Source organism: Canis lupus, chromosome 19 (assembly GCF_048164855.1).
Source record: "Canis lupus baileyi chromosome 19, mCanLup2.hap1, whole genome shotgun sequence".
NCBI lineage: Eukaryota > Metazoa > Chordata > Mammalia > Carnivora > Canidae > Canis > Canis lupus.
In genome coordinates, this window is record NC_132856.1 from 23,952,835 (window position 1) to 23,975,278 (window position 22,444).

Below are 22,444 nucleotides of genomic sequence, written 5' to 3' on the forward strand. Positions count from 1 at the left end.
TTCACCGAGTTGCACAGTGGAATTCATGTGCAGTACTGATTTCTTGGCTTTTTTTTTACTTTGTTTTGTATAATAGACATTTTTTTTTCCAATCAAGAAATTCGAACACCTTTTCCTGAAGAAATAGTATACAGGTTCATTGTAGAATATTCAGGAAATATAGATAAAGGGTTAAGATGTGTTCTATCGGGGCACCTGGGTGGCTCAGTGACTGAGATCCACCTTTGGCTCAGGTGGTGATCCCATGTGTCCTGCATCGGGCTCCCTGCAGGGAGCCTGCTTCTCCCTCTGCCTAGGTCTCTGCCTCTGTGTGTGTGTCTTTCACGAATAAATAAATAAAATCTTTTAAAAAAGTGTTCTATTTTATTTATTTGTTTGTTGGTAACGACTTTATTGAGATAGAGTTCACGTATAAAGTTATAAAGTTCACCTGTTTAAAGTATACAACTCAATGGCTTTTAGTATATTTGCAGAGTTGTGCAACCATCACTATAATCTAACTTTAGGACATTTTCATTTTCTTAAAAAGAAACTCTGTACCATTAGCAGTCATTCCCCATTTTCCCTGCTCTCCCTCCAGACCCTTCTTAGCCCTAGGCAACCACTAATCTACTTTCTATACCTATAGACTTGCCTAATCTGGACATTTTATGTAAATAGAATAATAAAATATGTGATCTTTTATTTCACTTAGCATAGTTTTTTTGAGATTCATCCATTTTGGCTTTTTCCTTTCTTGTCAATACTTATTTTTTATGATTGCTTGATTATTAATTCTTGATTCATTTATTCTATTATAGTCACAAATCACAAAATTCACCCTTTTAAAGTGCATGATCCAGCCGTTTTTAGTACATTCACAAGGCTGGACAACTATCACCATAATGTGATTCTAGATTATTTTCATTACAGTGAAAGAAACTCCAGGGATGCCTGGCTGGTTCAGTCAGTTAGGCATCTGACTCTTGACTTCAGCTCAGGTCATGATCTCAGGTTGTGAGATCGAGCCCCACATTCCCAGCAGGGAACATGCTTAAGATTCTGTCTCTCCCTCTGCCCCCTACTTCTCTCTCTAAATAAAAACAAAAAAATTTAAATAAAATAAATTTTAAAAATTAAAAATAAATAAAATAAAATAAATTACAAAAAAAGAACCTCCATACCCATAGACAATCTCTTTCCATTCCATCCCCGCAAAATCCTGGGGGACCAGTAACCTATGACCAGCCTCTATGAATATATGGCTTTTGGGATGCCTGGGTGGCTCAGTGGTTGAGTGTCTGCCTTCAGCTCAGTGTGTGATCCCGGAGTCCTGGGATCGAGTCCTGCATTGGGCTCCCTGCATGGAGCCTGCTTCTCTCTCTGCCTGTGCCTCTACCTCTCTCTCTGTGTCTCTCTCTCATGAATAAATGGGTAAAATCTTTTAAATATATATATATATATATATGACTTTTTTGGTCCGGTTTCTTTTACTTAGTATAATGTTTTCAAGATTCATCTATGTCGTAGCACATGTCATTACTTCATCCCTTCTTATGGCTGAATAATATTCCACTATATAGCTGCACCATATGGTGTGTGTCCACTATCAAGTGCCATTTGAGTTGTTTCCACTTTTTGACTCTTATCAGTAATTCTGCTATACTTGTGTGCATTTTCAGTTTTCTTGGGAATATACCTCATTCCTCTTTATTGCTAAATCATATTATATTATGTGTATATACCACTTATACCACTTTATTTTTAGTCTGTTCATCAGCTGATAGATGTGTGGGTTGCTTCCACCACTGGGTTATTATGAACAGTATTGCTATGAGTATTCATATACAAGTTGGTTTTTTTAAACAAGTTTTTACTTCTTTAGGGTATATACCTAGGAATGGAATTGCTGGGCCATATGGTAATTCTATGTTTAACCTTTTGATAGATTGCCAATCTTTTCTACAGTGGCTGCACTATTTTACATTCATATCAGCAATGTGTGAGGTTCCAATTTGTCCACATCCTTGCTGACACTTGTTATATTTCTTCTTTTTGATTATAGCTGTTCTAGTGGATGTGAAGTAGTATACCATTGTGGTTTTGATTCACATTCCCTAAGGATTAATGATGTTGAGCATCTTTGTATATGCTTAGTAGACATTCATATATCTGCTTTAAAGAAATGTTTATGCAAATCCCTTGCCAACTTTTAAATTGGGTTATTTGTCTTTTTCTGGTTGAGTTGTAGCTCTTTACATATTCTGGATAGAAGTTCCTTATCAGACAAAAGATTTACAAATATTTTATTCTAATCAGTGGCCAGGTTTTTTTTCTTTCCACTTTATGGTATTCTTTGAAAGACAAAAGTTTTTAATTTTGATAAAGGCTAAATTATTTATTTATTTTCTTTTGTTACTTATGCTCTTTATAGCATATCTAAGAAACCTCTGTGTAATCCAGTGTCACAAAGGTATACAATTATGTTTTCTTCTAAGAGTTTTGTGAATTTCACTTTTAATTTTAGTACTTTGATCTATATTGAGTTAATTTTTGTATATGATGTGAGGTAGGAGTTCATTTTTTTGATGTTAGTATCCAGCGATCCTACCACCATTTGCTGCAAAGACTGTGCTTTCCCATTGAATGGTGTTGGCACTCAAAAATCAGTTGACCATAAATGAGAGGATTGATTTCTGCACTCTTGACTCTACTCCCTTGATCTATTCTGTATCTGCCCTTCTTCCAGTGCTAGTCTGTCTTGATTACTATGGCTTTGTGGCAAGTTTTGAAATGTGATCTGTTGAAGGTAACAAAACATCCAACTACAAGCAGCTTAAACTCTGTAAGACCCTTTATTGTTTAAGTCACATTGCAAGTCATCTGAAAGTGCACTGCTCCCAGGTTGCTTTGACATTTAAACAAAGTCATCAAAACGCAAGCTTTTACCATTCTTTTTTTCCTCTCTTTGCTGTCAACCTATGTCCTCTTGGTCACAAAATAGCTGCTGTGGCTCAAAGCATTGTGTCTTCATCCAACAATGCTGTAAGCAGGAATCAAGGAATATGCTGACAAAATTCTTGTGGTATGTCTTTTTTTCAGAGGGAAATCTTTTCCAGAACTCTTTAGTAGGGCATCTGGGTAGCTCAGTAAGTTAAGTGTCTGCCTTTGTCTCAGGTCATGTTTCCAGGGTCCTGGAACAGAACCTTGCATGGAGCTCTCTGCTCAGTGGGGAGCCTGCTTCTCCCTCTCCCTCTGCCCCCACCTCATGCATGTGCACACACCCTCTCTCTTTCAAATAAATCAATAAAATCTTTAAAAAAGAGAGAACTCTTTAGAAAACTTTACATCTTTTGACAGATGGGGAGTCATGCATTCCCTTAGATCAATCATAGTTCATTTCAGAGGTATGGAAAATGAGAGCTCTGAAAAGAGGGGGTAAATGATTAATGAATATACATTCGACACCATCTGCCAAAATATATAAACATACAAGGAATAAACCAAAATTATTTGCAAGCCCACCGGATTGACATTATGATGGAATCTTTTTAGAGTGAGGAGATCTACCTTAAATATCTTTAGTGCCAGCTCCTTCAGGAGTGAAACTCCTGTTTTCTTCGTTTGTTATTGATTCAAGACCAGATCATGAAATTCTTTTCCTCATTCTTCTCAAATACTGCCTAGAGCTTTCTGAACTCTTGATCTGAAGAATATACAACTGTTTTCTCAACTGTATGAAATATCCATAGGCCTTAGGCCTATAGCCTGCTGTTTTCAGCTGCTTTCTCTTGTTGCCAATCCATTTGTAGTTGAGAAGGATATGTCATTAATATCAACTTTAAGTTAATTTTAGGGTAGCAAGATAAAATAAATACCTTTATAACTTTTTGTCTTTTTTTATGGTTTTACATGCCAAACTTTGCTTTTATTTTGTTCTTGCTGCTCAAGGCCAAATAGTCGAAATTCCTAGCAATAATCCTACCAAATCATTCTGTATTTTTTAGTAATAACAGGAGAATGACCTATTTTTTATAACTTCTTTATTTGATGGGCAGGATATACCTGGTCCTGAGAGCTCTTACTACTTTGCAAGCCATCGATCTTGGCTGATTTCTGTTTTTTGCTTTACTAGTTATTGGCACATTCGCAGTACGATTGATCTTTGGAAAGTCAAGATTTTTTATGTATCTTTTGGTTTTCTTCTTTCATTTATTGTATAGAAGCGAAGGTCCATTGGGTTTCAAGTAACTGCTCTTAACTTCCATAAAAAAAGTTCTATAACTTTTCATTTTCTTTTTCTTCTTATCACTGTTTCATTCTTACTTAAATGGGGTAAGTCCAAAGGGTGAGAATTTTGCCAAACTCACCTCCTGGAGAAATAAATAAGTTCCAGAGCCATTCATAACCTATAAATTATAGTAGGAGACCAAAGAAAATAACTTACCGATACAAAAGAAATTGACCTTTTGTCTCTCAAATTAGGACTGAAAAATTAACAGCCCTATTATTTAAGATGCTTCTAAATGTTTTTCCTACTGATCTTCAGCCAATTACTCGGGTTCTGTTTGCCTCAGTTTGTTTATCCATGAAATGGGGCCAGCAAAGCCTTCCTGCATTTGACCTTGGGAGAATACTGTGTAAATCAACTGATGCTACATCTGGAGATGACTGTATTTAATTAGAGAAAAGGGTACTACAGGGGTACCTGGGTGGCACTGTTGGTTAAGCAACTGACTCTTGGTTTTGGTTCAGGTCGTGATCTCAGGGTCCTGAGCTCGAGCCCTCCACTGGGCTCCGCACTCAGCTCCGAGTCATCTTGGGACTTTCTCTCCCTCTCCCTCTGCCCCTCCCCTCTTTTCTTTCTCTCTCAAATAAATAAACCCTTTTTTTAAAGGGTGCTATATCACCAATTTATTACTATTTTAATTTTGTCCTTTTTGGTGTGCATGTAAATGAAGTGTAAATAAAAGGTGACAAATTATGGGGGTGGGAGGTAAATCACAACATTGATACTATTTCTTCTTTCAAGAAGAAGGTCAACTCTTTCCCACTGACCTATGAGGGCTTCTTTGGAAGCAACATCCCCTTCAAGTGCTTTCACATCTACATAGATGACTTGGCAGTAGCTTCCAATATCTGTTCAATGGATTAACTAGTAAAAATGGATACAACGTGGATCTAGCACATTGCTCCCTTTTTTGTACCTCATACAATAAAGATAGCATCCCTCCTTTTTCCTTTGAGCTAGAATTTGGTTAAATGAAATAACACATGAGATGTTTGAGGAAGATGAGAAGGTTTGGTTTCTTTCTTTCTTTCTTTCTTTCTTTCTTTCTTTCTTTCTTTCTTTCTTTCTTTCTTTCTTTCTTTCTTCTTGTTTTTTCTTGTAGGAGTGGAATGAGTTTGCCAAAGGATAGATGCTGGATAGGTGCCTTAGTGCTGGATATTATTTAGTTTATAATGTTTTTAGATCTTTATGATGCCAAAAAGCCATTCAAAGTTGGGAAGACAGCTGCAGAATTTAATCAGCCTACTGGTCAGCCCTGGATGATGGGCCATAATGACTGGTTCCTTCCCTAGACGATGGGCCATAATGACTGGTTCCTTCCCCTTCAGGATTCTACGACTTCTGCACACTCCCTTCCAACTCCTGCTTGAGTCCAAGACTGGAGGACACTCCTTGCTCTCTCAGCCAAAGGGAAGCAGGAATTAAAGCAGGAGTGAAGGGAAGAACAAGACCACCTAGCCTCTAGCTCAAGTTGGGATTGAAGCAGAATTTCTCTGTCTGCCAAACCCCCTGCCTTTTCCTTGGGGCAGGATGGAGAAGGGAGAGGGGCAAACAGACCCCCTGAATGAGAAGCCTACCTCTGCACAGCTGCTTTTAAGGGGGCACCTTCACCCACCATGTCCTTACTCTGTTCTGGAGGATAACGCCCTGGGGTTCTCCAGGGGCATGAGAGACATGTTGACTTTTTTGGCTTAGTTATTGTAGACATTCCCACCAGCCTACCTTAAGCCTTTTCTTTTCACCCATGGAACTCTGCAGCTGCTGCCCAGATGGGCTTCCCTGGCCCCCCTACTGTTCAACCATCCCCTACTGTTGGTTTTTCTAAGCTCCACAAATCTGGGCTCTGTCTTTTCACAGAGCCTTCGTTTCTACTGCCCTTCTGCCTCAGAGCATTATTTGTGTGTCACCTAGCTAGCTCTTTCCTACTCCCTCCTCTGTCTCAGCCGCAGTCTCACGTGATGCGTTCCCTGACACACACCCCCCGCCAATCCTATATTACAACCCTCCCTTATAACCCTTGTGGCAGTGCCTGCTTCCTCTTATTACTTGTTCAGTGGTCTGCCTTTCTCACTCTACTAAGACTCACTTAGACAGATCATCTCTGTTTTGTTACAGTGCATTCTAAGTACTTCGTTCCCTGCCTGACACGTAATGCAAACTCAATACATTACTTTTTTTTTAATGAACCACGGTATGTATTTTGGGGATGGATGAACTTCTTTCTGTATTCACTGTTGAGACAAATAGTCATTCATTTGTCAGTTCCATAGACATGTATTGATTGCCTGCTTTGTGCCAGCCACCCGGGAAACAAATATGAGTAAGACCCTTTCCCTGCTTCTGCCAGTGGTTTCTGAATGGGGGCAGCTGCCACCATACCTGGGGGCATTAGAAATGTGTAGAGGTGCTTTTGCTGTTGATGTCATAGGGCCTGGGACACTCCTGGCAGCGCCCAGGGTCACAAAACATTTTCCAGTGCAAGGGGTACTCCTCAACAGGGTGGGACCATCCAGCCACCCCACCCCCCACCTCACCCACAGGGGTTCCTGCTAGAGCTTACAGTCTAACAGAGAAAAAAGGAGGAAGAGGAAATAGCCTGCCACATGAGAGACTTTGTAACAGTGTGTGGCCCAAGGGAGGCATCAGTATTGCACTTTGGGGTCATTATGGAGGGAATTTTTTTAACATGCCAAAGAAAAGCTTTGGTCCAGCTAAGGAGTCTCTAATTTAAATGAAATGATAGAACCAAAAATTAAAGGATCAAAAATATAAGTAGTTTATGATGAGAATTACTATTCCTCATTTTTATGAAAAATCACAAAAAGATTGAGTGAAGATTAGAGAAAATGACATTCCAGTTCTTTCTCAAAGGGCTTTAAGTTTGTTATGGTGCTTTTTAAGGACATGAAAACCATCATAGAATGATTGCTGCATCCTTCCCCAATCTGCCTTTTGGGGAGAAAATACCAAGAAGGAAGACTGTTTCTCCCAATGAAAATGATCTGAGAGGAAGAGCAGAGTGTAGCATTTAACTAGAAGGGTTCATCAATCCCTGCATGACCGACGTTTTAGGCAGGAGAGTTCTTTTTTTGTGGAGGCTGTCCTGAGGATTGTAGGATGTTGAACAGCATCCCTGACCTCTACCACTAGACACCATTAGCACCCACCCCCCTCACCAGTTATGACAACCAAAAATGTCTCCACACATTGGCAAATGTCCCAGAGGGAGGTATACAACGTTGCTCCTGATTGAGAGCCATTGAACTAAAATCTTGTTTTCATCACCCTCAAGCCCTATGTCAAACATTCAGGGTCTATCAGAATTTAGCCATTGGCTTTTCAGGTGTGTAGAGAGAGTAAAGTTTTAAAATGTTCATTGACGGGGCGCCTGGGTGTCTTAGTCAGTAAGCATCCAACTCTTGATTTCAGCTCAGGTCATGATCTCAGGGTTGTGAGATCGAGCCCCTTGTTGGACTCCCACTAGGCATGGAGCCTGTTTAAGATTCTCTCTGCCTCTCTCTCTGCTCCTCCTTTCCCCTCCCCACTTGTGCTCTCTCTGTCTTAAAAAAACAAAAATCCACAGGCAGTGAACCCTGTCTTTTTTGAGGCGCAGAGGGGACCATTGGAAGCTGCTATGTTACCAACCGGCTAGCTCTTTCTAGAGACTGGAGTTGGCATTTTGTGCTGCCTTCCCAGCATTGTGCTCTTCTTCCTGCTGATTGCTCAAAGGAAAACCGACAGGAGCTTCAGGGATAATGACAATTTCTCTTTTACCTCCGTAGCAGAACTCCCAGGTGTATGAGTAATGCTGTCACCTGAAGCATCTTTTTTAAGTCCCCAGAGAGAGCTGCAGGAAATTACAGCGTATTGCAGGGAACTGTGATGCTGAATAGGAAAGAAAGTCCTCTTCCTAAATAAGAAAGAAGGAAGGAAGGAAAGAAAGGAAGGAAGGAAGGAAGAAAGAAAGAAAGAAAGAAAGAAAGAAAGAAAGAAAGAAAGAAAGAAAGATTGAAGAAAGAAAAATAAATTATGAACAAGATAATTTTGAAGCCAGCTTGATTTAGCTCCCTTTCCAGTGGAAATTTTAGACCAAGGGTGTGTGCCTGGGATTTGGTTTGTCCCGTGTGGTTAGTCCATTTTAAGAATGATGCCACACTTGGGTCACTCTTTTCTCCACTGCTGCACATCTGGGTTCAGTTGCCAACACCCCCACCCCCTGTTGGTCTCTGGTGAGGAGGAACTTGCCTTTCCTTCCCTGTCCTGGAGCTTCAAACTTCTTCTTCCACAGAAGAGGGAAGCTGTTTGGGTAAGAAGCAGCATCAGAGTGGATGTTGGTGTCTTTATTTGTCTTGCATCCATCTTTGAGCGCCTACCGCCTCTCCAAGTCCCCCAGCAAAGGTTGGCTGTGCCAGGGAAGATGGAGATTCAAAAAGCTTTCTGGGAACTTGAGTGAAAGCAACAGAATTGCTCCCTGCAAGCGAATCACCACCAACTATAACCTCCAACCCATAGAAAGGTGTAGGAAAATAGATGTGGATGATTAGTTGAAATTAAAAACAATACCAAAACCACCTTACTTCTGTTTTATCTGCATACAAAAAATGGAAACGATTCATGATTTGAGGGGTGGTGGTAGTTTTCTTTGGGTGCTTACGCTTTGCCAGCTGCTACAGTAAACACTTTCTTTTTGTTTTATTTTATTTTGTTTATTTATTCCTGGGAGACACAGAGAGAGGCAGAGATATAGGCAGAGGCAGAAGCAGGCTCCCTGCAGGGAGCCTGATGCAGACTCCATCCCAAGGACCCCGGGGTTCACGACCTGAGCCCAAGGCAGATGCTCAACCATTGAGACGCCCAGGTGCCCCTACAGTAAACACTTTCTATGCAATATTTTACTTAATTTTCCCCCAAAACCCTAGATGGTGGATTCTGATATTATACCAATTTTATAGATGAGGACATTGAGGCTTTGTGGGTTTAAGGAGCTTGTACAGGTCTCTAGGAACAGGAATTTAAGTCACGTGTGTTTCTCATAGGAGACATGGCTTCTGCCAACCATGCCCCACAACAGTGCTTTTCTCTCTTTAGTGTGAATCTCCCGGAGGATGCGTGAGTGCTGGGATTGCTGACCTCACCCCCTGGTTTCTGATTCTGGAGTGGGCTGAGAACTTGTATCCCTCACAAGGTTCCCCCAATGGTGTTGATGCTGCTGGATCAGGCCCGGCACTTGGAGAAAGAACCCTGACACCACATCCCACTTTCCAGAAAGTAGTATAAGCCCCAACTTTGGAAATCTGCAATGAAAATGACTGAGGTTGGACTTGAGCAGTGACTTTAGACCTGTGCACAGAGGGATAATAGCCCTGGTTTCTAGAGCATCTCTTCTGAGAGCTTGGTGTCATGAGACAGAGATAATTGACCTGCTGGAGGTTTTATTCTGGTATTCCCTTTGCTGCCCGGTATTTCCGAGAATACAGTCACACTGCATCGTTAAATAAATGTACCACCTCCATTCACTCATACTGACACTCCATTTTTGAAGATCAGTAGTTTTCCATTAGAAGAATGACATTTCATTTTCGAACCATACTTAGTTCAGTTTCTTTTGATTCTGTAGGACCTAGTTTATTTTGTGGAAACACTGTGACCATTATGTTGGGAAACATCATCAGAATGCTCATACTCATGGGCGCATAGAGTAGATTTACCGTGAGGAATTGTTTCCAGATCTCGGATCAGGTGTTGTGTCCAGTGAACTAATTCAACAGAAACTCCTAGGTGATTTTATTAGTAATAAAAAGAAGTAAAAATAGTAGGAGAAACGTCATTTAAAAGTTTCCCGATCATGGGCATTTCCAAAACAATAGGCACTTTGAGAACACAGTTTTGTGTTCTGACTGATTGAGTTTCACCTGAATTAAGATTCCAAAGGCACATTTGAAACCTGAAATAAAGCTGATTTACTTGTCGATAATCTGTTCTGAAGCCTTCTGAGCTAGTTCAGGAGAAAGGCTTTGGCGCCTTACCTCCCTGCCACTCAATAGCCAAGATAACAGCCCAGGTGTGAAACCACCAATAAAATTGACAATTGTCTTACAGATGGATTCAGAAAAAAAAAGAAAAAGAAAAGCAAAAAAAACAAAAAACAAAACAAAAACAAACCGACATCCTGAAATTTGCTGCAGTGCTTTTGCTGTAAGAAATGTTATACTGTTATATGGAACTGAAATCTACACATATTCTAAACAGAGACTGGTGGTATGTGGGGCTCCTTGGGCTCCTTTTCCCAAATGCCTTAGGCAATATCAATTCCAGGGGGAGAACTTTAAAAAAAAAAAAACACACATTAATTATCTGGTGACTTCATGAGTGGTCCAACAGTTTCCTTCGGTTTTGAGTCGAGAATAAACTACCTGTGCCATTCTGTGCTGGCAACTAGCTGCTGCCAGACATATCCAGAGGCTGCATTTTCCAGAACCGAACCAAGGATTCTCTTGTGAGCTTCTATTTTCCAGCAAACAGTAACTGGGAGCTATTTGCTGGAGACCAAGAACACACTCTTTGTAATTCTCCTGAACTGCCTGCTGCATTGGAATTAGCGCGGCGGGAAGCTGAGGGAACCTGCGGGAACCTGCCCTGTGGCCGGGGCAGCAGCAGGCAGGCTGTCATGTTCTTGGAGACCCTCAAATGGGGAGCAAAGACCAGGTTGTGCAGCCAACGCCAGACACAGACACTGTTGCTCTGAGACTGGTGTCTTCATCTCCTGCCTCCAGCACAACCAAGGAAACGCTCAGGGCTGTCTCCCTCCGCCCCCCAGGGAAGTGGGGTCCAGAGGGATGCTTCGGAGGATTTTTTTTTTTTTTTCTTTTCCCCTCCTGCCTCTGTGGCTGCCCGGAGGTATTTATCAGTGTGCACAGAGCAAAGACCCTGTAGTGTGCAGTGAGATGCTCCCCAAGGCGGTTTAGGAGGCTCCAGCTGCTGCGTGTGTGTGTGTGTGTGTGTGTGTGTGTGTGTGTGTGTGTGTGCGCAGAACGTACGTGCAAGCGGGAGGCTGAAATGCAGCCCTGGTCTTTGCCTGCCCCGAGCCGCTCCGCTCCCGCCCCTGCCCTGCGCGCTCGGGGCGCGCGGGGGGGAGTCCCCGCCGGCCTGGGCTTCCCGCGCCCCGGGAGCGCAGAGGGCTCGCCTGGCGGAGCTTAGCGCAGCTCGCTCGGCGCTGCCAGCGCGCGGGGCGGCCGGGGCGGGCGCTGGGCTTGTGTGTGCCAGCCGCGGCCGTGGGCTGGCGGGCGCCCAACCCCGAGCATGCCGCGGGAGGCCGGCCGGGGCGCCCGGTGAAAGCCGAGTTCGGGGAAGGCTTGACCCCCCCGCCCCCGCCCCCGGGCTGCCCGCAGAGGCCGGCGCCCCGGAGCCCAGGCGCTCGCGCCGCCGCGGCGGGGCTTGCTGGGCTGCAGCTGCGGGAGCCGGGGCGCGCCCCCACCCCACCCCGGGGGCGCAGGGAAGCAGGCGGCATGGCCTCGGTGTTCATGTGCGGAGTGGAGGACCTGCTGTTCAGCGGCAGCCGCTTCGTGTGGAACCTGACCGTGTCCACGCTGCGGAGATGGTACACGGAGAGGCTGCGGGCGTGCCACCAGGTGCTGCGGACGTGGTGCGGGCTGCGCGACGTGTACCAGGTGAGCCGGGCGCCGCGCGATGCCAGGCGCTCTTGGGAAGCCCGTTCCACCTGTAGGATTTTCTTCTCCCTCTCCCCCTCCGCCCTTCCCTCGCTCTTTTCGACTCCTAGAGGGCTGCTTGACTCTGGGGTCAAATGTTCAGCGTGTGTGGGTGACTGTTGCCTGACAGAGCTTGTGGATTTTGCCCACTGGGCGCGGGGGCACTTGCGAGTTAGGACCTGCACTTGCAGAGACATCTGTTACACAGTGATGGTGTCCGCTGCCTGGCACTTGGCTCGGAGAGAGCGGTGGCTTTGCAGCAGCAGCAGCAGCTGCGGGGTCTGGCTGCAAGAAGCCACACTTTGACATTCAGATGATTCCTTCCTTTCCATTTTATTGGGGTGGATGGGGGGGTGAGCATTTCGGGGACCTGCGATTTCACACCAGTTTACCATCAGAGGGGCCTTGCTGGGTTTGCATTCTTTCCTTTGATTTTATTTCAGTTTTCCATCAGGCAGCCCCAACTTGCAAGGCAGAGCCAGGAAAAGCTGATTCTGTGTCTACTGGCTTGCGGAGGAAGGACAGCAAATTGTGAACCCTTCGCAGAAGGATGGTGGCTAGGGTAGGGAGAGGGAGGGCTGGCCTGGCAGATGGTTGGAATGCTTACGTTGGGGTTTACTCCCCTCGCACAACACAGCCTCTTTATTTCTCTGCTAGGTCCCATCCTGCAGGCAAAAAATGCAGCAACTTTGTTCAACTAGGAGACCATTCATCTTCTCTGGGACTGCAGCTTCTCTGGATTTTTTATTTTTATTTTTTTGGACAGTCATTTGTGGATTTAAAAGTCCTCTGCTTGAGTTGTTAATATCATTGAGGTTTTGTTTTTTTTTTTTTTCAATCTACGTTGTATTTAGGAAGATTATGCCTGGTGTTTACTATCATCACGAAAACATCATCCTGTTTTCTTCCCGATGTGGAAGTAGCTTTGTTGCAGATCCTAGATTCCCCCTCCCCTGACCCCAGGCCCACTCTGGCTAGAATTTGCATCTCATTGTAATGAGTCCTATGTGCCATCAAGCCTCTGGTTCTGACAAGCTGTAGCCTTCCATCCATAAAGCAAAATTAAAAGAATAGCCCCTCAGGTTAAACTGGGGCAATGTAAAAAAATCAGCATTCCCTTGACATCGCTGACATCTGTAACATCCTCATTATAATGTGAGCAACATTTGATTCATGCTTTCATGACTCTTGCTTTAGAAAACATGTCCGTGTTGTCTTGTATTTTGTGAGAATGCAAAGGCCAGGCTGAGACGCCGGGTGGCATGTGGGGGTTTGAGAGTATTACAGAGCTGTGGATAGAGCCCATCTGGCCACTGTAGACAGATCACCTGGCTTCTTGAAGTGTGTGCCTCTCTGCCTTTCTGTCTTTGGGACAATCGTTGTTGCATTGGTCTGTAGGACATGTGACCCCCATAGAGTTTTGTTTTTGCTTTTTAATGTTGGAGAAACTTTTATAAGTTGTATCAATAATTATTTTTAAGCAGAACAGCCACTTGAAGGACTGTCCTGCCAAACTGTAAGCTTTCTCTTCTGTAAAATGGATGGTGACTGAGCCAATACCCACTCAGGATAATAAGAAAGGACATCTAAAATCATGATGGCCATTTTTATGAGTATGGTCAAGTAGGAAATGATCTCCAAGTTTAAAGTTTCCTATGCTTTGTGAGAAGTAAGAATTCTTAAAATATTTTAAGGCTTAGGAGAATCATAGATTTTTTCATTGCACAAACGCAAGTTAATTGCTAGCAAAGAAATACCATTTTCACTAATGCCTTTTAAATGTTGAGCAAGAAAGCAGTGACTTAAATTGTTTAGAACTGTAAGGCAGGAAAATAAAGTGATTGATACCTTAGGCTCCAAGTTAGAGAGACATAGGAATAAATCCAACCTCTGCCTATGTTTGATTAAGTTACTTAATCTTACCCTGCTTCAGTTTCATCATTCATAAAATGGGAAATATAATAGTACTAATCACAGAGGTTGATAAACGAATTACTTGACACATAAGATATTTAGTTCAGTGCCTAGAGTTTAAGAAGCGTTCAATAAATGTTATCTGCTCTGTCATTTGGAATTTATAATAATGGAAAACCCAACTCTAATCTACAAAATAAAAAGAAGGGACTTTTGACAAACCAGAAAGTCGAGCAGTTGAATGAACTGCAGGTATGGTTTGATCATGGCCCAATGCCTGTTGCTCATTATTCTTTTAGCCTTCTCTTGTTCATGTGTTGGCTATTTCTTTACTGGTTTCTTTCCTGATGATTGCAGAGAGTTGCAGTGGTTCCAGAGCTTAGATCCACCTATCAACCCATCCAGAAAGAAAGAAAATTTCTCATCTCTAAAGGCTATTAAGAAAAAAAATTCCGAGTTTGCACTCTGATAGGTTAATTTAGGGTCTACCCACCCTCAGTGCCATGCACTGTATGGCACAGGGAATGGGATTATGATTCAGGCATTCTCAATGGGAGTGATAGGACCACCAAGAGGCAAAAATTATTTCTTGGGAGTGGGAAGGGGGCGCAAAAAATCTTCCTCTTTTTGTGTATAAAGCACAGATATGCATACATAACAGATACACAGTATACTTTTGGCATTAGAATTTGTAGGGGGAGGGGGTGACTAACAAACAAAAAATACTATCTACAAGGCTCCTTAAGACGATGATAATGAATATAACTATTGAGAAACACTAATTACATTGATGGGCTAAGGCCAGTGGGGGAGCAGACCCATTCCCGTAGCTGGTAGCTGGGAGTGAGGTTCGTCCCAGGCAGACCACATAGCTGCCAAACAGTGGGGGAGGGTCAGAGCTCAGTTGGGGTGAGATCCGTAATGTCCACTGCACCTGCCTTATTAGAATCTCAAAGCTAGAGCTCCCTAAAAAATAGTTCTTTTTCAAGGTAAGTACAAAGATTAATGACAAACACATTTCCAAGTATTTTGCCGCAGTAATTCGAGTTAACAGGGTGCGGGGCTCATCATTAGAATACCCTTATTGCTATCCAGTAATTACAAATTCTAAATCATGAAGGGGAATGTTCAGTGGTACTGCCCAGTTTACTGGCATATGAACAGGAAACACCATAGGGTTACAGATTTATTGAACCCGATTTTTTATCGTCTTGATAATAAAAAGGTGTCATGTTTCTTGCTTGTAGTCTAAATAGTTTTGTTTGTAAGGAAATCCAGGGTTCAGTCACTCCAGAGAGAAATATAAGGGTGGTGCTGGAGATATTAGTTACATGAAATACCTGGCAGTCCCTGGGGGGATGTTTTGTTTATTCATATACTGTAAGTGAAATAAGATCTCCCACCTATTCATGCAGAATTTGGCAACAACATTATTGCCTGGCTGGCACAGCTGAGAAGGCATAATTTCTCTGGAATTGGACACTTCCTCTATGTCTAGATACTGGAGAGCCACGAGGCTTAATTTGCCAAAAACCATGAATAATTAAGGTACTAGCTATAAGGCAGTTCTGTAATAACACGACTAAATAAAGAGCAGGCCAAAGCTATACTGGGGCTGCTTTGAACAAAGACTTACTTCATAAGTAAAAGTTTGAATTTGGTTGAAGTAGTAGGCTGGGACATTTATCTTCAATTTGGGATTAAATATTAAAAGCTGATTCATCAGCCATTTATCTATCCTGCTGATATTTTGCCTGGATAGATTCTGTTATAGCAATTAATTAGGTTTAACAAACAACTGAGGTGGAAAATGATGGGAGAATGTGGTTGAAAAAAATCAACACCCTTTGCTTCTTATTCAGTGTGACATGTTCTAACAAAGCCCTCAGTTTGTTACTTGGGATTAAGTTTTCCCCTCATCTCCAACACCTCAAAGGTAGAATTTCTTGCAAACCCTGAATAGAGTCATTGCCTCCCCCAGGAGGTAACTTGGACAGAATTTGAGATACTTAAGTGACCTTAAGAGGCTGGGTCAGCTTCCCTGAGGCAAGCAGTTGGCACTGAGGGGTAGCACACAGTGCAAAACAGGCAGAGGCTGTAGGCTCCAAGTTCAGCAAATTTGACCTTGACCAAATTGTTTTCCCTCTTTGGGCCTCCTGGATAAAAGAGGAGAACTGTAGTACCTGCATTATGGGCAGGATGAAAAATTCATGAGATAAAATCTTCAACACTGAACGCCCTGCCTGGTACATGCAAATTGTTCAATACATGTTAGCTCTTGGGTATGCATAGCCCTTACCACCAGACCCATAGAAGGTCCTTGATCAAGGGTAGCTGGGGGTATTACCATTGTTTTTCTAAGTGATACTAGTTCTCCGGAAACTAAATTCCCATCTTTGCAGTCAAGGATGTTAAGTAAGAGAGACTGTGGCTTCCCACAGTGGGTGTAGGGTGAGCCTTGTGTATTTGCCCTCGTATTCACACAGTAGGCCTGTATTTTGTTTAAGCCAATACAAAAAATCTAGGAGATCACAGACCCAATAGGGTCTCAAAGGAAATAATTTCTCTAAATCCAAGACTCTGATAATCCATAAACTGGTAACACATGAACTTTGCATCCCACCACATTGGCTGGGCAAGACCGACTTCCCCAAAAGGCAAGTTCCCCATTGAGCATTCAGTGGCCTGTGTGCATCTCAAACCATGTGTATTTTGCCTATCCCCAGCCTTCACTCTCTGAATTACACAGACTAGAAGAGGGGCTTGCAAACTGTGACCCGCAGGAGAAAACTGTCCCGCCTCTCATCGTAAGTAATGTTTTATTGACACAGAGCTTCCTGTTTTTGTAAATAAAGGTTTTTTTTAAGATTTTATTTATTCATGAGAGACATAGAGAGAGAGAAAGAGGCAGAGACACAGGCAGAGGGAGAAGCAGGTCCCATGCAGGGAGCCCGACGCAGGACTCGATCCCAGGTCTCCAGGATCAGGCCCTGGGCCAAAGGCAGGTGCTAAACCGCTGAGCCACCCAGGGATCCCCTGTAAATAAAGTTTTATTGGCACACAGCCCTGCTCATTCATTTACATGTTGTCCGTGGCTGCTTTTGCACTACAGCAGCAGAACTGAGTCGTTATGACTTAACTACTTACAGCCAGGTAGTTGATACAAAGACTGTATCGGCCACAAAGATGAAAATATTTACTGATAGGTCCTTTACAGATAATGTTTGCCAGTTCCCATACTAGGAATAAAGCAACACATTGGATAGAGAATGCTAGAGGAGGAAAAGTCCAAAATTCAATCATAGAAAAAAATAGAACTTGAAGGAATATGAAAGAATTTTCTCACCAAATACCTAGTCACCAGGAAATTAGTGAACAAATATTCAAGACGAGTGTTCAGTTTACTTTTACCAGGTCCTTTATGGTAGAACATGATTGAGGTTACAGATTGATTCATTCTGTGGTTCGTTTATTTGTACCTTAAATAATGATCAAAGTGCTCGGCCCGGCCCTGCTACTGTGCCAAGGTATCAGCAACACAAAGTCAAAATAGGCATTTTTTTCTGCCCTCGAGGAATCTATTGTCAAAGACGGGAGACAGTTTCGGAAATGAAACGCTACGTGCACAGTGGAGGGAATCTAAATCAGACTGGAAAAAAAAATAAAATAAAATAAATCAGACTGGACTAAAGCAGAAAAAGAAAGAGGAGAAGGGAGCCAAGGGGGCTTCCTGGAGGAGGTCATTCTCAAGCTGAGGTTCGAGGGATGGCTAGAACTTGGAGATAAAGGCAGAAGGGCATTTCGGGCCTAGGAAAACGTGGCTTTGGGGGAATCCTAAGTTTATTAAGGCCGATGAGGAGAGAGGGTGGGGTGAGAGAAAGAGAAAAAGAGAGCTGGAGTCAGAGACAGAGATTTTGATTGAGAATAGCGTCTGAATTTGAGCGATCTTTTACTTTAGGATTTTGATGTTTTTCCTCAGATCTTTGGGGGCAGGGGAGAGGTTGTTTTAGGCCTTTAGACAGATTTGGGAGAGGGTGGCAGGGTAGAGGCGGGAAGGGCAGCTGGGAGGCTGTGGCAGCGATCCAGGTATCCAGGTATGTTAGTCAGGAGAGGATAGGTTTCACTCTGGCAGCAAACAGCCCCAGCATCCTGATAGCTTGAAGAAACAAAGGTTTGTTTTTGGTTCACGCTACCTGCCCAGTCACTGGTTGTCTGTAAGCTCTGCTCATCACTGTCACGGAGGCTCACAGAATGTTCCTGCATGTTGCCAGTTACCAGGATGAAGAGTGAAGAGCCCTTAGAGGTTTTGCACTGGCAATTAGGTGCTCGGCCTCTATGTGGCTCATGTGACTTCTCACAGGTCGTTGATCGGAGTTGATCCCGTAACCCACTCGACCACAGGGACTAGGAAAAGAGATCTTATCATGGTACCGCATGAATGCTGATGCAGATTTGATTCCTGAAACAAATCTACAAGCAGGATGTTTACTAGAGAGCACCCTGGGAGTGACTCCTTTTTTGAAGGGGGTGGTGGTGGAGGGAAATGTAGGTGGGGGGTGAGTTTTGCTTGAAGTGACCTCCAGGAGACGTTATACCAGCTAGATCGAGAGGTGGATGTGGGAATCCATCGTAATGGCTGGTTGTTCTGCAGCCTCGAGGGGCTTCCCGCCACCCTCTGCCTTTGCTCCTGCTGTTTCCTCAGCTTGAGATCCCCCCAGCTGGATCCAGGCCTGGGAAACCGTCCTTCCCTCCCAGGCACACGACCCTCCCTGCCTTTTCACCTGTGTCTCCTCGCTTGTGTGGGCACCCACCTCGCACTGGACTGCAGGCTGCTGACAGAGTGTCTCTGCGTAGGACATAGATGGTGCTCAGCGCATGCTGGGTGGCCTGGGGGAATGACAGAGCATCCAGGAGGCCTGTGGTTCCCCAACCACAGGGGGTGAGTGAAAAGAACCTGGAGGACCTGGAGATGTCCTCGTGCACAGGTCCTTCTCTTCCATGAACAACTACAATGGCAACATCCCTTTCTAGAAGGGAATAGAAAAAAGCAGGATGAGCAGAGGAGAAATGGCTTCAGCTGCCCTCCTGGGTAGTTCTGGAACTGAGAGTTGTCCCCATCGGGAATAAGAGGGCTGTTCTCCCCGCCAACTTACATCAACCCATCGTTGGGCGTGGGCTGCCCTTGAGAAAGAATGTGGAGTGACCTTGACGTAGGCAGCTCTTTAAGGGAGGGTGATGCCCAGGGGGGCTGTGGGCTGTCAGTTCAGAATGCCTCCGACAACTGAGGGACTAAGTCTAGGCAGCACATCACAGCATCTTCTACAAATGCCTGCCCAACAGGTGCTGGGATCAAAGCCTGAACTGAGGAAGGGCCCACGGGAAGGAAGCGGGGAGTAGGGATTGCGTTGACATGAAGGATGTAGAATCTGGCTTTATTTTAGAACATGGCCTGACTGTCTCCGGATTGGATCCTACCTTAGTGAAGGGATCGGGTGGCCATGGAGTCAGTTAATAGCAGTAATACACACAGAAAGGAGAGAAAACTTGGCCGATAGGTGAAATACGAGTCTCCTTATCACTGAGAAAATTTGTCTTCCATCTTTTCTGGTAGCCAAAGACTAGGGTTTTATGGCAAGGAACTGACATGCTAAGATACCCAAAACTCAGAAGGAAAACTACCTTAATGCTCTAGCCCATCACTTCACATAAATACATTTCTAAAAGACTGTGTTATTTAAAATCAACTTGGTCGGTCTCAGTTATATTCGAAAGGCAATTGCAGACTCTGTTGCACAGCTTGAAAAACACCAAGTTAAGAATAGACTCTCCTGCCTTTTCCAATGGGTGTTTGTTTCTCCTTATACCATCTTGTCTTGGTAGAGCTGCAGCGCAATATAACTTCTGTTTATCGTGTACTGCTTATCATGAACATGAAATTTGTGTTGTCCAGCTTGGTGGTTGTAGAAAAGTGTGAATGATTCGAGTGGAAAAATAAGATAGGTAGCTCTAAGTTTTGTAGACAAGACAATATGACATAAAGCATGGAAAGGAAGCAGAAATTAAACTCTCATGAAAAAAATCAAAGTTGCCATGTAATTACATATATGTGTGCCTAGAAGTGTTCATATATAACAAATACAAATCCTGGCATCCTTGAAATAAACTTAGCATGAAAGAGGCTGACAAACGTGATAAATTATATTGTGCCATTTTCCCCTCATGTCCTAATCATCTTTAGTCTCTTGAATTTTGTGTTTGGGCAAAGCTCGTTGCTTAAATCACTATTTTTCTTTATTTTTTTTTTTCACTATTTTTCTTTAACTAGTGCTTGTATATAATCTCATTGCCTTGACTTGACTAATAGCTACTAATTATTTAGCAGCTGCTGTGTGCCAGGCCTTGTGTTTGGCATTTGGCATGTGTTATCTTAAAACACAAAACCCTTAGAGTTCTTTTTTTCAATATACAAAAATATAAAAGATAATATTGAGTAAAAGTCCATGCACCTACCTCCCATTTTTAAGACATCTTAATATTTTGCCATGTTTACTTTTTTGAAATATAATACAATTGTATAAAATCGATTGAAACCGGTACTTCTCTTTTCTCCCTAAAGTCCTATCACGAAGTTCATGTTTCTCATTCCTGGGCATGTTTTTATAATATTGCCACATATGTTTGTATGTGTTCCATATATATATATATATATATATAAACAATATATATTACCACTGTGTTTGTCAAATGTGTATAAGGATGTATCATTCTGCTACTTTATTAATCTCTCAACAAGCTTTTGGGATTTGTCTCTAAATTCATTTTAATCCCTGTATTCCATTGTATGAATATAACCAATCTTTTGTTGGTGGACACTTAGGCCGTTTCCAATTTTTCAGTGTCTCAAAATACTACAGTGATTGTTTTTGTGTTTGTCTCCTTGTGCTTATGAGCAAGAACTTCTCCAGGGGATATACAGAAAATCTTTAGCTTTATGAGATGTCGTGCCTTATCTTTGTCCTTGTAACAGCTCTACGAGATGATATCTTGAACCTCACTTTATTGGTTTTATATACTTATTAACTAATAAGTCACAGTGCTGGAATTTGAATAGTGCTCTGGCTGACTCCAGTGCTCAGCCTCCTGCCACTGACTTGCTGCTTTATTTATTAAAAGGTAAACAACATGTGGAGATAGAATCTTATCAGTTTATTCACTTATTCATTCACTCAGCCAACATTGAGTGGAAACATAGGCTGACCCTTAAAAATGAAGTCTATACACTCAGTTTGCCTGAGCTCAAATCCTGACTCCCCTTTTATTAGTATGTGAGTTCTCTGAGACTAAATTTTTCTTCTGCTGTAAAATATAATTATAATATCTCATTTAAAGTGTTTCTCTCCCATGATTGTTCTAGAAATTCAATGTATTGATACTTTCAGTAACCCGTGTTAGATATAAGTGTGGATGGATGGATGGTTGGATGGATGGAGGGATTAGTGCCTGGAAAATGGTTATCTTTATATGTGCAGTCTTCTCAATGTCTTATGTATGTGAGTAACCATCGAAATCCTACAGTCTGCAGAATCCTTGGCTCCTCCTTTCTCTCTTCACCCCAGATTAAGAACTATAGGCTACTGTAGCGAGCAGGACAGGGACCCACTGAGCACTGCAGAGAGACACTGCCCACATGGTTGCGTGGCACAGCTTTTTATCCTGGGATTCTGACATCTTCTGATTCTGGCATGACAGCAAAGATGCTCACAACTATTTGGTTGGTTTCTTTCTTTCTTTGCAACCGAAGCTATTAAACTTTCTTCGTCTCAACTCTGAACCCTAGACTCTCATGCATGAAGGCTATGGGACCCCACTGAATGCTGTCTCTCTCATCTGGATGAGCTCTCTTCTCATATGACCCTGAGATTTGCAACTGCTAAGGAGATCCAGTTATTATAAGCGTCATGCTACCCTTGGGTAATGTAGCCAGCAAATATTTTTACAGAAATAAGTTTGTCTCATTAAAATGTGATTAGATGCTTATTATCTGAGAGAGAAAAGGGCCTTGATAAAATAGGGAAATAGAATGAGCTGTAGTCAGCTGGACCTGGTTTAAAATCAAGGCTTCATGACTTACCAGCTGTGTGACCTTGAGCCAAGTTGCTTAATTGCTCTGGGTCCATTTCTTTACCAATGCAAAAGATAAAATACTACTTACATTTGCATGGTATGGTGTGAAGGTTAAAAATAACATGGGTTGAGAAATAGTAGCTTTTTGGTTGCAAAAATTTGAACCCCTTGCACAAACTTGATCCTAAGCCCAAAGTAATCATGCTAGGAGTTATGAGTGCAACGTGTGACCAGGATAGAACTCCAAACAGGGTCCTTTCCTAGCCATGTGACATGAGCAAATTACGTGACCTCTCTGTGCCTCATCTTCTTGTGTAGGAGATGAAGACGATAATAGGACCAATCTTCCAGGATTGTTGAGGGAGCAACACAGATAAATAAAGATTTCAGTAGGGTGCCTGGCTCATGGTAGGCCTTTAAAAAGTGTTAA

The 22,444-nt window shown here is 42.9% G+C and overlaps 1 protein-coding gene across 4 annotated transcripts in view; it reads left to right on the forward strand.

Moving 5' to 3' along the window:
• FRMD4B (FERM domain containing 4B) overlaps window positions 1-22,444 on the forward strand; it is a 320,596-nt gene that overhangs the window by 136,270 nt on the left and 161,882 nt on the right. Inside the window, exon 1 of one of the 4 annotated variants that reach the window (XM_072785427.1) lies at window positions 11,683-11,937. The exons of the other annotated variants lie outside the window; for them this stretch is intronic. Coding sequence (XP_072641528.1) covers window positions 11,776-11,937 — 162 coding nt within the window. The 5' untranslated portion in view covers window positions 11,683-11,775. Of the gene's footprint in view, window positions 1-11,682; window positions 11,938-22,444 lie in introns of those variants that run through there. 4 annotated transcript variants of the gene reach the window in all.